The sequence below is a fragment of the Haematobia irritans genome, chromosome 4 (genome assembly GCF_050003625.1).
Source record: "Haematobia irritans isolate KBUSLIRL chromosome 4, ASM5000362v1, whole genome shotgun sequence".
Classification (NCBI taxonomy): domain Eukaryota; kingdom Metazoa; phylum Arthropoda; class Insecta; order Diptera; family Muscidae; genus Haematobia; species Haematobia irritans.
In genome coordinates this window covers 90,404,121-90,420,421 of record NC_134400.1, presented here as the reverse complement: position 1 = coordinate 90,420,421, position 16,301 = coordinate 90,404,121, and the positions used below count along the sequence as shown (strand labels likewise).

Here is a 16,301-nt window from a genome sequence, read left to right as displayed (position 1 = left end):
AAGAATATAATTAAAATTTCATTATTTTAAAGAAATTTTTCCTTAATATTTTGTAAATTGTGCATCCTAAAATTTGGGTTGCGTGCTCTTTAATATTACGTAAATAGTTTTTTTAGTGTAGTAGTAGTATTAATCTCTGAAGTTTTCACTACATAAATTTTCATGTAAAAGTGCGCGAACAAAACTATTTTCCGTGTTTTGTGCATTACGCCATTCATACGTTGCATTCTCTTTATACAAACACCACTATTCATGATTCTTGCATTTTTGTTTTCGGTCAATGAAGTTGTCTTCACATGCGAATTCGATTCTTCTGGCAGTTTAACATAAACTATCCTTAAGATATCAAGAAGTATGCACAACAATCAAAATTTAGTTCACAAAAAAATTTAACTAAACAAATTTCACACATACGTATGTAGTCTAAATGAAATACCTGCAAATATATATTGCAAAATATGTATAAAAACGTTTTTAAATATAGTGCAAGAGCAGCCTTACAATCGTGGAAAACAAAATGCGGTAATATACGAAGATGTAAAATGTCTCACAAATAAAACGTGTGCGGGATTCTGTTTGTGTTTCATATGGAGAATATAAAGAAATAAAAAATAAGAACAAAAACAAAAAAGGAGTTGATGTAACACTTTGGTGGATAAATTATCTCCTAGTGTTTTGAGTAACATGGCAACAAAAATAGACAAAAGAAAGCCTGAAACACACTTATTTCGGTATAAATAAAATTTTGGCATTCACTATGAAACACAACGGATATCACGGACAATCAATTCAATTTATATTTGATCTTTAATATTATATTATTATTATTGTTATATTATTTATTTTATAATATTTTGTTGCAATACAATGAGTCATATATGCTAACATACAAAGAGTCCTTTAGCTCTTTAAATTTAATTTGTTCCCACACTAGTTGCAAATGCCGCATTCAACTTCAGCCGGCATCTGACCAGTGATGCAAAATCATCCCTCAAAAAACGCGGAATTAAATGTAAAAATATGTAGCAATATGTAGCAATGTAATAAACATGGTAAGGTAGTGACGATTATACCTTAACTAAAAAGAAGCACATGATTTAAGGTCTGTATGAGATTCTGTATCTATTCACGTTAATCGCATTATTAATGTTGTCTACCAAAACAAAGTTGTTTGTACTAACGAAAGTATGATTCTGTAATTAATATTTAGCAACTGGTGTGTTACGCTTTGCAAACCATTTAGGAAAATGATGAAATGAACGAATAGCAAAAACAGTTTGCCAAATTGGAAACCTTTATCTAATTGAAAAAAAAAAATACAAAATACGACACAGCATATACATAATTCGATATATAGTTAATACCTAAGAAAACTTATGTGGATTACATTTCTTTTACATTATTTGGGAAGGGAGCTTCCACCTTGCCCCACATTTTGGACTTAAGTTCTTCGATTTGCTTGAAATTTTCAGGGAAGGTTTGGGGTGGTCTCTAGACAAAGATACGTTACTTTATTTTCCGATATTTGATAGGGCAGGGGGAAATCCCCTTTTCCGCCTTTTTATAAGTACTGTGAAAAAACTAAACATTCCCCCCATTTACTTAAAACTTAAAGATGACTTGAGCGGCAGGGGGATCTCCCCCTTCCCCGACTTTTTGAAAATTGGACAAAATTTCTTCGAGTGGCTTCAAATTTTCAGGGTGACCTCTAAACAAAGATCCCCTACTTTATTCTTTGATATTTGGTGGAGGAGGACGACCTCCCCTTTGCCTGGTTGGGGAGGAGGACCTCTCCATTTCCCGACTTTTGTAAAATTGAACATAAGATCTTCGATTTGCATGAAATTTTCAGGGAAGGTTTGGGGTGGTCTCTAGACAAAGATACGCTACTTTATTTTTCGATATTTGATCGGGCAGGGGGAAATCCCCTTTGCCCGCTTTTTTATAAGTACTGTGAAAAAAACTAAACTTCCCCCCGAATTACTTAAAATTTACAGAGGATTGAGGGGCAGGAGGATCTCCCCCTTGCCCGAAAATTGAACATACACTGAAAAAAAATTCCGTAGTTAAACTAACGCTAAATTTAACTTATTTTTATTGAAAAAAAATATTTGCTTTTATTATTTTTATCGAAAAACATGAGTATAAAGTTCAATGACCGTACACATAAGTTCAATATGAACTAAACCAAAAGAAGATTTTCGTACGATTCTCAAAAATAGTAAGAATGAACTACTGTATGGTTAAAATGGTCATGATTTGGCGCCAATGATTTTCTTCTTTACTTTTAATTAACTTTTTCTTCTATGTATTGTTCGTAAACTGCAGTTAAAAAGTACAACATGGCATTAAAATTTCCTGGTTTTAACAACGCTTTGTGGAAATCTCAAAATGTGGAGTAAAATTTAGTTCATTTTTCGTGTGTGGTAGTTCATTCTTCCTATAAAACAGTTCACGGTGTAGTTTCTTCGAGTGGCTTGAAATTTTCAGGGTGACCTCCCCTTTGCCCGACTTTTTTATAAGTACAGTGAAAAGACTAAACATCTCCGATTTACTTGAAAATTACATAAGACTAGAGCTGCAAAACTATCGATAGTCGCTCCATTCGATAGTTTCCTTGAGCACTATCGATACTATCGCTTAATTTGCGTATGTTAGAATTTAAAAAAAATACACACAATATTTTTACGAAAACAAATACGTTAAACAAATAAGTTATTTTGCAAAAAAATCTAATTCAAATACATAAAAGAAACAGAAAACAAAACACTTATTATAACTACTTAAGGTGGGTATTAAGTTCGAGTTGAAGCCTAGTACTAAGATCACGTTTTCGCACGAAAAAACTGTTATACTCCATATAAAAAAACGTTAGCGCGGAATAAATGCGAAATCTTTGTTTTGAGTATTTTCAGATACATATTTATAGAACCCTGGATTTTTCGCACGAAAAAATAGGCAAGCATATTATTTTGCATAAATAAGTTAACATCCCTGGGTTTGAGACCCTATTTACAGAGATAGAAGAAGATATTCGTTTTTCGCAGAACCAAACTTATGGTGTTTTCTTTTCTGAAAAAAGGGCTTTGCCTTCATTTTGTCTGTACAGAATGCGCATTTTTAAAATGTTACCAGCAACCTAAAAAAATGCTATAATTTCAGCGGGCAGAAAAGAATTCAAAGAAGGAAATAGGGCAATCGCAGCACTCCAGTTTGTTGGCAGTGCTGAAAATGCCCGTAATTTGCCTCTATGCGTGACACTATTTTCACAACAGAATTCGAAGCCTTTTCGCACTTTTGCCTGTTTTTTTTTTAGAAAAGAACCTAAAAAGTACATTTCCCGGGCAAAATGCATAAAAAGTGCGCATTTTTTACAAGAAAAGAAAACACCATTAGTACTAAGCATTAGCCGCTAAAATGTGCATGTCACGATTACTTCTCTTTAATACACCATTTATAAATTTGTGGTAAGTTGCTTTGGGCTGTTCCCCATCAAGTTATTATTAAAAAAATTGCATCAAATAGCTATAATTTTATGCTCTTTATACCCTAAACCAAATAGTGGTCAGGGTATAATAAGTTTGATTGGCCAAAAAATGTGCCTCAGGATCACCTCCTGAGTCGATCTAGCGCTTGGTGTCCGTCCGTCCGTCCGTTTGTCCATGTATTTGTTGTTCACAGGATTCCGATCGCAATTATCAACCGATTTTGATGAAATTTGGTACAGGGAGTTTTTTGGGCACAAGGACGAACGCTATTGAATTTGGAAGAAATCGGATCAAATTTAGATATAGCTCCCATATATATGTATCGCCCGATTTCGACAAATGGGGTCACGTTGCGCTTTTGTATAAACGGATCGTCACCAAATTTGGCAAAAGCTAATCTTTTCCATCGCCCTTCAAGTCTGCAAAATTTCATCCAAATCGGTTCAGATTTACATATAGCTCTCATATATATGTATCGCCCGATTTTTCTAAATTTGGCCATAAAACCCTTATTTATCAACCGATCTTACTAAAAGTTGGCTAGATCCAGTTCTCTATAGTACTAACTATATGTGCAAAATTTCATCGAAATCGGTTCAGATGTAGATATAGCTCCCATATATGTATCACCCGATTTTGAAAAATTCGCCCCTAATAACTTTATGTTTGACCATACAGGCCTCATTTCTTAACTGATCTTACTCAAATCACGCACAAGGTAACCTTTTGTGGTATTAATCAAACCCGCAAAATATTATGCAAATTGGTTCAGATTTAGATATAACTTCCATATATATGTATCGCTCGATTTTCCCAAATTTGGCCATAGTACTCTTATTTATTAACCAATGTTACTCAAATTTCAAATTTTGATGTACTAGCCGATCGTACTTATACGTACTTGTAGCTCTTACATAAGAATATTTCTCGATTTTTACAAATTTGTATTTATTACCCACACTAATTTAACGATTTTCTCTTTTTTTAATAATGGGCTCAATATTAGTGGCATACTAACTCCGTAGGCGCAATATCAACACAGCCAGTGTTGCTAGAAGTAGGGGAAATTCCCTATATGTAGGGTTTTTCTAATATTTAGCGTCTTGTAGGGACGTAGGGCCACACTGTAGGACATTTTCACTCAACACAATTTGTAATAATTTTTACATTTTGGTGGCTCTAGAGGAGAAAATTAGAAGCCGGCAAGGCTTGATCTTTAACAATGTGTGGTAAACTTTATTCCTGTAGAAAATTTTGTCAACATTTTATTTCTATAGAACATTTTGTCAAAATTGTATTTCTATAGAAATTTTTTTCAAAATATTATTTCCATAAAAAATTTTCTCAAAATTTTATTTCTGTGGAATTTTGTCTCAAAATTTTATTTCTATAGAAAAATTTCTCACAAAAATTTGTGTATAGAAACTTTTTCCAAAATTTTATTTTTATAAAGATTTAACAAAAAAGATTACTAATTTGGGTAGAATTCTACCAACTGTGGCAACCGTGGTCGAAATACAAATTTATATTCTAAGTTATATACGTTGCATATTCATGTTTTAAGATAATAAAGTACTTAGAACCATTTTTGTTTTGTATTTTTTTTTTAAATTTAACGAAAAATATAGTAGGGAAAATTGTTTGGGAATGTATAGGAAAGTAGGGAACTTTTTTTGTCCTTGTAGGGTAAACCGAACATTTTCCCTGGCAACATTGACTATGATCTATAGTCAGATTGACACAAAGCACCCATAGACATGTACCCCTTAATTTTCTTAAATATGCAACTGCGGTTTATCTCCCAGACCTATATGTTACCCCACAAATGCTTATGATTACTAATTCTGTAATGGTGGTTTAGGGTATGATATAGTCGGCCCCGCCCGACTTTCTACTTTACTTACTTGTTACTGATATATTTTTGATTTTAGCGGCTAAAGTCGAACATAGTACTCACCTTTAGTCTATGAAATCATTAGATGTCCCAAATACTATTCGGTTTAGAATTATTGTGTAATTAAATGATTTGTATTTAGAAAAAAAAAACATATCTGCCCTGGTGTACTTTTTTGCTGCAATTCACGAAATTACACCCTCTCACAGAAGAAAAAATTGACTAAAAGTAAAGAAAAAAGCATTGGCGCCAAATCATGATCATTTTAACCATACAGTAGTCCATTCTTACTATTTTTGGTAATTGTACGAAAGTTTTCTTCTGCTTTACTTCATATTGAACTTATATATACGGTCATTGCACTTTGTACCCACGTTTAGTTCGTAAAATGTTTGAGACTTACTTAAAACAAGGAATATTTCATATGTTTTTTGATGTATTGACATTTATACCGATACTATTTATTGACAGTCGTTATAAGCTATCGATAGTGACGTCAAAAAATAACTATCGATGCTATCGATAGTTTTGCAGCTCTATAAGACCTTCCCCACGGTTATGCAATTAATATGGGAAACCTCATTTTTGATATCTGGTTGCGGAGGGGAATCTCCTGAACATAAATTGAACATAAGTTCTTCAATTTGTTTGAAATGTTCGGGGAAGCTCAATGATACATTTTAGACATATATCCGATACTTTAATTTTCAATATTCGGTCTGGGACGGGGGATCTCCCCTTTACCAGAGTTTTTTCAAGTATAGTAAAAAGTGGAAACTTCTCCGATTTAAGCTGAGTACTAAAGGGTGATACGGTCAAAATTTGGTCAAGGGAAAACGCGTGTAAATCGGTGAAATTGTTTATTTAAAAAATCAAATTAAATTTCTTTTTCAAGTTCAATTAGTATAAAATTCAGGAAGAATATTCAGTTAGGCTTTCGTTTTTCCAAATCCGAATTGCCGGGCCTCACGCTTGACACCTGCCATCAGATTTTGTACAGCCACCTTGTCCACCTTCTTCGCCGCAGAAAGCCAGTTTGCCTTGAACTGCTGCTCGTCCTTAGCAGTTTTTTTGGTCTTGACAATAGCCCAGTATTTCTCAATTGGGCGGAGCTCTGGCGTGTTGGGAGGGCTCTTGTCCTTGGGAACCACCTGCACGTTGTTGGCGGTGTACAACTCCATGGCCTTTTTACCGTAATGGCAAGATGCCAAATCCGGCCAAAACAGTACGGAACAACCGTCACGTTGCGCTTTTGTATAAACGGATCGTCACCAAATTTGGCAAAAGCTAATCTTTTCCATCGCCCTTCAAGTCTGCAAAATTTCATCCAAATCGGTTCAGATTTACATATAGCTCTCATATATATGTATCGCCCGATTTTTCTAAATTTGGCCATAAAACCCTTATTTATCAACCGATCTTACTAAAAGTTGGCTAGATCCAGTTCTCTATAGTACTAACTATATGTGCAAAATTTCATCGAAATCGGTTCAGATGTAGATATAGCTCCCATATATGTATCACCCGATTTTGAAAAATTCGCCCCTAATAACTTTATGTTTGACCATACAGGCCTCATTTCTTAACTGATCTTACTCAAATCACGCACAAGGTAACCTTTTGTGGTATTAATCAAACCCGCAAAATATTATGCAAATTGGTTCAGATTTAGATATAACTTCCATATATATGTATCGCTCGATTTTCCCAAATTTGGCCATAGTACTCTTATTTATTAACCAATGTTACTCAAATTTCAAATTTTGATGTACTAGCCGATCGTACTTATACGTACTTGTAGCTCTTACATAAGAATATTTCTCGATTTTTACAAATTTGTATTTATTACCCACACTAATTTAACGATTTTCTCTTTTTTTAATAATGGGCTCAATATTAGTGGCATACTAACTCCGTAGGCGCAATATCAACACAGCCAGTGTTGCTAGAAGTAGGGGAAATTCCCTATATGTAGGGTTTTTCTAATATTTAGCGTCTTGTAGGGACGTAGGGCCACACTGTAGGACATTTTCACTCAACACAATTTGTAATAATTTTTACATTTTGGTGGCTCTAGAGGAGAAAATTAGAAGCCGGCAAGGCTTGATCTTTAACAATGTGTGGTAAACTTTATTCCTGTAGAAAATTTTGTCAACATTTTATTTCTATAGAACATTTTGTCAAAATTGTATTTCTATAGAAATTTTTTTCAAAATATTATTTCCATAAAAAATTTTCTCAAAATTTTATTTCTGTGGAATTTTGTCTCAAAATTTTATTTCTATAGAAAAATTTCTCACAAAAATTTGTGTATAGAAACTTTTTCCAAAATTTTATTTTTATAAAGATTTAACAAAAAAGATTACTAATTTGGGTAGAATTCTACCAACTGTGGCAACCGTGGTCGAAATACAAATTTATATTCTAAGTTATATACGTTGCATATTCATGTTTTAAGATAATAAAGTACTTAGAACCATTTTTGTTTTGTATTTTTTTTTTAAATTTAACGAAAAATATAGTAGGGAAAATTGTTTGGGAATGTATAGGAAAGTAGGGAACTTTTTTTGTCCTTGTAGGGTAAACCGAACATTTTCCCTGGCAACATTGACTATGATCTATAGTCAGATTGACACAAAGCACCCATAGACATGTACCCCTTAATTTTCTTAAATATGCAACTGCGGTTTATCTCCCAGACCTATATGTTACCCCACAAATGCTTATGATTACTAATTCTGTAATGGTGGTTTAGGGTATGATATAGTCGGCCCCGCCCGACTTTCTACTTTACTTACTTGTTACTGATATATTTTTGATTTTAGCGGCTAAAGTCGAACATAGTACTCACCTTTAGTCTATGAAATCATTAGATGTCCCAAATACTATTCGGTTTAGAATTATTGTGTAATTAAATGATTTGTATTTAGAAAAAAAAAACATATCTGCCCTGGTGTACTTTTTTGCTGCAATTCACGAAATTACACCCTCTCACAGAAGAAAAAATTGACTAAAAGTAAAGAAAAAAGCATTGGCGCCAAATCATGATCATTTTAACCATACAGTAGTCCATTCTTACTATTTTTGGTAATTGTACGAAAGTTTTCTTCTGCTTTACTTCATATTGAACTTATATATACGGTCATTGCACTTTGTACCCACGTTTAGTTCGTAAAATGTTTGAGACTTACTTAAAACAAGGAATATTTCATATGTTTTTTGATGTATTGACATTTATACCGATACTATTTATTGACAGTCGTTATAAGCTATCGATAGTGACGTCAAAAAATAACTATCGATGCTATCGATAGTTTTGCAGCTCTATAAGACCTTCCCCACGGTTATGCAATTAATATGGGAAACCTCATTTTTGATATCTGGTTGCGGAGGGGAATCTCCTGAACATAAATTGAACATAAGTTCTTCAATTTGTTTGAAATGTTCGGGGAAGCTCAATGATACATTTTAGACATATATCCGATACTTTAATTTTCAATATTCGGTCTGGGACGGGGGATCTCCCCTTTACCAGAGTTTTTTCAAGTATAGTAAAAAGTGGAAACTTCTCCGATTTAAGCTGAGTACTAAAGGGTGATACGGTCAAAATTTGGTCAAGGGAAAACGCGTGTAAATCGGTGAAATTGTTTATTTAAAAAATCAAATTAAATTTCTTTTTCAAGTTCAATTAGTATAAAATTCAGGAAGAATATTCAGTTAGGCTTTCGTTTTTCCAAATCCGAATTGCCGGGCCTCACGCTTGACACCTGCCATCAGATTTTGTACAGCCACCTTGTCCACCTTCTTCGCCGCAGAAAGCCAGTTTGCCTTGAACTGCTGCTCGTCCTTAGCAGTTTTTTTGGTCTTGACAATAGCCCAGTATTTCTCAATTGGGCGGAGCTCTGGCGTGTTGGGAGGGCTCTTGTCCTTGGGAACCACCTGCACGTTGTTGGCGGTGTACAACTCCATGGCCTTTTTACCGTAATGGCAAGATGCCAAATCCGGCCAAAACAGTACGGAACAACCGTGTTTCTTCAGGACAGCAGACGTTTATTCAAACACTCTTTCACGTAAATTTCTTGGTTGACAGTCCCGGAAGCTATGAAAATGCTGCTTTTCAAGCCACAGGTACAGATGGCTTGCCAAACCAGATATTTCTTTGCGAACTTTGACAGTTTTATGTGCTTGAAAATATCTGCTACCTTCCCCCTTCCTTTTACCGTATAAAACTCCTGTCCCGGAAGCTGCTTGTAGTCGGCTTTGACGTAGGTTTCGTCGTCCATTACCACGCAGTCAAAATTCGTCAGCATCGTCGTGTACAGCCTCCGGGATCGCGCTTTGGCCGTCGTATTTTGTTTATCATCACGATTTGGAGTCACTACCTTCTTGTAAGTCGATAGTCCGGCTCGTTTTTTTGGCTCGATGCACGGTTGTAGACGATACACCCAGCTTATTTGTGGCATCTCGGAGAGAGAGGTTAGGGTTTCGCTTGAAACTACCGGCAACTCTCTTTGTCGTCTCAGCGGCTTCCGGTTTTCGATTTCCCCCCGATCCAGACTTCCTGGCTGTCGACAAACGTTCCCCAAACACTTTAATTACATTTGTAACGGTTGATTTGGCAACTTTTAGCGATTTTGCCAGCTTTGCGTGCGAGTAGCTCGGATTTTCGCGATGCGCGAGCAAAATTTTGATACGCTGCTCTTCTTGCTTGGACGGCATTTTGACAACTGAAGAGTGAATTCCAAAATCAAAATAGGAGCAACACACACACACCTTCAAAATGAGGGGTGTTCAGGTTTTTTAAATGCAAAATTGAAAGAAATATGTCAAGTTTATATTGACCTAATTTTGACCGTATCACCCTTTAGTTCCGTTTTCAATCTGAAAACCAGCTTGTTTGCACGGTTACTTTTTTTAATTAACTAATTTAGAAAATTATTTGCAATCAATTCCTTGGATCTTTTCCATCCATTATTTGGCAAGACTCGACCAAAATATAATCGTCTTCATAAATATATTTGTACTTTTAATAATTTAGTGTTTTAGTGAAAAAACCGAACATAGAACTCACCTTTACTTGAAATTTACGGACGGCGCACAGTGGTTCCAAATCGCTTTTTTCTGGAAATAATTCTGCAACTTTTGAACAGGTAAAGATATCGACATAATTCTTCCTTTGTGAGAAAAATTTTGTTTTGAAAAATTCCCATTTGGCAAGCTCCATGTGTCTATTAACTAACTGTAAAAGGTTTCCACATCCTACCGGTAAACAGCTGTAAAATATGTAAATTACCAAAAAAAACGCCCCCCAAAGTCCCCACTTTGGGGGCTTTGGGGATTTTTGATACGAATTTTGGAAATAGTATATTCAGCAATATTTCTTAAAACAATTTCAATGATATAATTCTTAAAACAATATTTCTTAAAACAATTTCAATGATATAATAATTAGTTCAAAAGTTATTTAGATTTCAATTCATATTTGAAATTCCCAAAAATTTTGAATTTAAAAAAATGGTTCCTTGTGCCAAAACGTCCAATTTTCGTAATAACATAAAAAGAAAGCTCTCTAAAATACCTTTCCAACGATATATTATACATAGGCCTTTGCCTATGTAAAGGGTGATTCTTTTGAGGTTAGGATTTTCATGCATTAGTATTTGACAGATCACGTGGGATTTCAGACATGGTGTCAAAGAGAAAGATGCTCAGTATGCTTTGACATTACATCATGAATAGACTTACTAACGAGCCACAACGTCGAATTTTCAGTGAATGGGCCCTAGAAAAGTTGGCAGAAAATCCGCTTTTTTATCGACAAATTTTGTTCAGCGATGAGGCTCATTTCTGGTTGAATGGCTACGTAAATAAGCAAAATTGCCGCATTTGGAGTGAAGAGCAACCAGAAGCCGTTCAAGAACTGCCCATGCATCCCGAAAAATGCACTGTTTGGTGTGGTTTGTACGCTGGTGGAATCATTGGACCGTATTTTTTCAAAGATGCTGTTGGACGCAACGTTACGGTGAATGGCGATCGCTATCGTTCGATGCTAACAAACTTTTTGTTGCCAAAAATGGAAGAACTGAACTTCGTTGACATGTGGTTTCAACAAGATGGCGCTACATGCCACACAGCTCGCGATTCTATGGCCATTTTGAGGGAAAACTTCGGAGAACAATTCATCTCAAGAAATGGACCGGTAAGTTGGCCACCAAGATCATGCGATTTGACGCCTTTAGACTATTTTTTGTGGGGCTACGTCAAGTCTAAAGTCTACAGAAATAAGCCAGCAACTATTCCAGCTTTGGAAGACAACATTTCCGAAGAAATTCGGGCTATTCCGGCCGAAATGCTCGAAAAAGTTGCCCAAAATTGGACTTTCCGAATGGACCACCTAAGACGCAGCCGCGGTCAACATTTAAATGAAATTATCTTCAAAAAGTAAATGTCATGGACCAATCTAACGTTTCAAATAAAGAACCGATGAGATTTTGCAAATTTTATGCGTTTTTTTAAAAAAAAAAGTTATCAAGCTCTTAACAAATCACCCTTTATAATATAATGAATAATTTGGCGACGCTTTATTTGCTGGGTACCTAAATCTGAACCGATTTAAATTAAACTTGGTACACTTGACGATACCATCAAATATACTCCATGTGCAGAATTTGAGAAAAATCCTGGCTTCAGGAGCCATATAAGTGCAAATCGGCCGTAAGATATATATGGGGGCTATATCTAAATCTGAACCGATTTCAACCAATCTCGGCATCCATAGCTAGAATGTTAATTCTGCTACCTGTGCAAAATTTCAACTAAATCAGAGTGAAACTGTGGTCTCGGATGGAAAATTTAGTTTCCGTTGGTCACGTAAGTATAAATCGGACAATAGATATATATCTAATTTTTTTTTGCACACTTGACTGTACTACTTATAAGACTCTTCATGCAAAATTTCAAGCATATCTAAGTAAAACTCTGGCTTCTGGGGCCATACAAAATCCAATATTACTGCATTATGTTACTGCATATTGGCATGGTTGTTAGAGACAATATACTAACACCACGTACCAAATTTCAATCGGATCGGATGACTTTTGCTCCTCTAGTATTTAGAAATTCTAGAATTCATATATTTTTGATTTTGATATATGTATAATTTTTAAGTTTTTTGTCTGTAAGGAATTCTTGTAATCCAAAGACAATGAATAAGCAAATAAATAAATAAATTAAATAAATAAATTAAACTAAGAGGCTCCGGAGGTCAAATCTGGGGATCGGTTTATATGGGGGCTATATACAATTATGGGCCGATGTGGACCAATTTTTGCATGGTTGTTAGAGACCATATACTAACACCATGTACCAAATTTCAGCCAGATCGGATGAAATTTGGTTCTCTTAGAGCAATCGCAAGCCAAATTTGGGGGTCCGTTTATATGGGGGCTATACGTAAAAGTGGACCAATATGGACCAATTTTTGCATGGTTGTTAGAGACCATATACTAACACCATGTACCAAATTTCAGCCGGATTGGATGAAATTTGCTCCTCTTACAGCAATCGCAAGCCAAATTTGGGGGTCCGTTTATATGGGGGCTATACGTAAAAGTGAACCGATATGGCCCATTTGCAATACCATCCGACCTACATCAATAACAACTACTTGTGCCAAGTTTCAAGTCGATAGCTTGTTTCGTTCGGAAGTTAGCGTGATTTCAACAGACGGACGGACATTCTCAGATCGACTCAGAATTTCACCACGACCCAGAATATATATATACTTTATGGGGTCTTAGCGCAATATTTCGATGTGTTACAAACGGAATGACAAAGTTAATATACCCCCATCATATGGTGGAGGGTATAATAAATTTTAAAATTCAAAATTAAAATTTCTTAAAACCATGCTGTAACCAACAGAGAGTTAACCCTATAAACTGAAAAGGGTTAGTGGGTTAACTCTTGTATGTAAGACCTCAAATATCTATAAACTTTTTATACCCTGCCTGCCGCCACACTGTTGAACAGGGTATTATAAGTAAGTGCATATGTTTGCAACACTCAGAAGGAGACGAGATAGATACATGGTGTCTTTGGCAAAAATGCTCAGGGTGGGCTCCTGAGTCGATATAGCCATGTCCGTCTGTCCGTGAACACATTTTTGTAATCGAAGTCTAGGTCGCAGTTTTAGTCCAATCGACTTCAAATTTGGCACAAGTATGTGTTTTGGCTCAGAATAGAACCCTGTGGATTTTGGAAGAAATCGGTTCAGATTTAAATATAGCTCCCATATATATATTTCGCCCGATATGGACTTATATGGCCCCAGAAGCCAGAGTTTTACCCTAATTTGCTTAAAATTTTGCACAAGAAGAACAATTAGTACTATAGTCAAGTGTGCCAAATTTTATTGAAATCGGTTCATATTTAGATATAGCTCCCATATATATTTCGCCCGATATGGACTAATACGGTTCCAGAAGCCAGAGTTTTACCCCAATTTGGTTGAAATTTTGCACAATCGACTTCAAATTTGGCACAAGTATGTGTTTTGGCTCAGAATAGAACCCTATGGATTTTGGAAGAAATCGGTTCAGATTTAGATATAGCTCCCATATATATATTTCGCCCGATATGGACTTATATGGCCCCAGAAGCCAGAGTTTTACCCTAATTTGCTTAAAATTGTGCACAAGAAGAACAATTAGTACTATAGTCAAGTGTGCCAAATTTTATTGAAATCGGTTCATATTTAGATATAGCTCCCATATATATTTCGCCCGATATGGACTAATACGGTCCCAGAAGCCAGAGTTTTACCCCAATTTGGTTGAAATTTTGCACTAGGAGTACAATTAGTAGTGTAGTCAAGTGTGCCAAATTTTATTGAAATCGGTTCAGATTTAGATATAGCTCCCATCATAAGCGTAGGAAGGCCTCTGGGGAGGGGGCTTAGACCCCCCAGAAAAATTTTAGCCCCCCCCCCCCCAGAATTTGAAAACCTATTTACGATTTTACATTTTTATTCAAATTAAACAAGTATATACTCGTACAACGCACAAAGTTCCACTAAAGACTTTCATGCACAATCGAATTACTTGGGTTGTGGTGGAAGTCTGATATTTATGAAATAAAGTTGTGGTTGACTTATGATTTAGTTGAATAAAAAATAGTAATTGATATTAAAACTATTCTTTCATAAATTAATATCTTAATAATGCTGCAAAAAAGCGTCGCCAAAAAAGAAGTGAAAATGTTCTTTTTGGGTTTGGAAGTGTTACAAAATTGGCGGAGAAGCGATGAATGTAATATGAACTTGTCATAGAACGAATGTCCACCGTTTCAACAACCGTTGCAATGAATTTGCATCACTTCTTAAGGTGTGATTCGAATTCAGTGTTTTGAATGTGAATTAAAAATTTTGTGATATTTTCCCAAATAAATAATTTTTATACTTTTTGAAAACGTTTTCCCTCGAATATTTTCAAATATTATCGATTTTTCTATAATGGATTTAGCATTTTTATGGCAAAATTTGAATAATTTTTACCATTTTATTTATTCTTACTCTTTTTTTTAAACTATTTGAAAAAAGAAAACAAAAAAATTACGCATTAAAATATAAAAAAAAAAATAAGTAAAAGAACTTCCTGTGTAGTTAAAATAGTTAACTTCTTTGTGAAGACATTTTTGGAAGTGCTTTTAAAGTTGTGCCTTTAGAACAACTCCCAATTTTTTGCTGGGAAAAGTGTGGAACTAACCTACGGGAAATGGATCAACCACAGAACTGGTACAGGACTAGTCCCTGGTGTGTATGGACCAGTCCCAGTTCTGATCAAAATGTATGGAAGGGACCGTCCACTTTAACATGGGTTTGTTATTGACGGAGTAAACTTACATTTTAGCACGCGTCTTGGACTCATCCCAAAGGACACGTCCTGGGACAATTTAGCAGGAGCAACCCATAAACAGGTCCTCAGGAACCAGTCTCGGACAAACTCTTAGAAATCTCTTTCCTAATCGAACCCGAAATGAAGGTTAGGTTAGGTTAGGTGGCAGCCCGATGTATCAGGCTCACTTAGACTATTCAGTCCATTGTGATACCACATTGGTGAACTTCTCTCTTATCACTGAGTGCTGCCCGATTCCATGTTAAGCTCAATGACAAGGGAGCTCCTTTTTATAGCCGAGTCCTAACGGCGTTCCACATTGCAGTGAAACCACTTAGAGAAGTTTTGAGACCCTCAGAAATGTCACCAGCATTACTGAGGTGGGATAATCCACCGCTGAAAAACTTTTTGGTGTTCGGTCGAAGCAGGAATCGAACCCACGACCTTGTGTATGCAAGGCGGGCATGCTAACCATTGCACCCGAAATGAAAAAAAAAAACTATTGAAATATGTCGAAGAAAAGGTTATTCTGATAATTTTATTTCACTAAATGTGAACATTGCAACTAACTGGAGCACAGGTACCAGTTCTGTGATAGGTCCGTCAGTGGCAATTTGCACCAATTTCCTCGTAAGGTACTTTTAGTTGCTTTATTATAAATTGATTGTCGAGTTATTTTGATGTCTATTTTTTTATCCAATTTTATGAAATAAAACATTAGTTGAACCTATAAGTTCAGTCTATAAAGTTTTAGCTACACAGAAAAAAATTTCACGAAAATTTTTCCAATTAAAATTTTAATTGAGCTTTAAAAAATATTCCATTAAAAATTTAATTGATTCAACAAATTTTTTAATTGAAACAAAAATCAATCACAAAAATTAATAGTATCAATTAATTTTTTAATTGGATCAATTAATTTTTTAATTGACCTTCAATTAATTTTTTAATTGATACTATCATTTCTGTGATTGAAGGCATTTCAATTAAAAAATTAATTGGATCAATTAATTTCGTGATTGAACC

At 35.1% G+C, this 16,301-nt stretch overlaps 1 protein-coding gene across 2 annotated transcripts in view; it reads left to right on the top strand.

Moving 5' to 3' along the window:
* Window positions 1-364: 364 nt before the first annotated feature.
* The window catches only part of Psa (puromycin-sensitive aminopeptidase), a 28,729-nt gene continuing 12,792 nt past the window's right edge, over window positions 365-16,301 (top strand). For both annotated transcript variants that reach the window (XM_075303957.1, XM_075303956.1), the window contains exon 1: window positions 365-522. In XM_075303957.1, coding sequence (XP_075160072.1) covers window positions 459-522 — 64 coding nt within the window. In that variant the 5' untranslated portion in view covers window positions 365-458. The remainder of the gene's footprint in view (window positions 523-16,301) is intronic.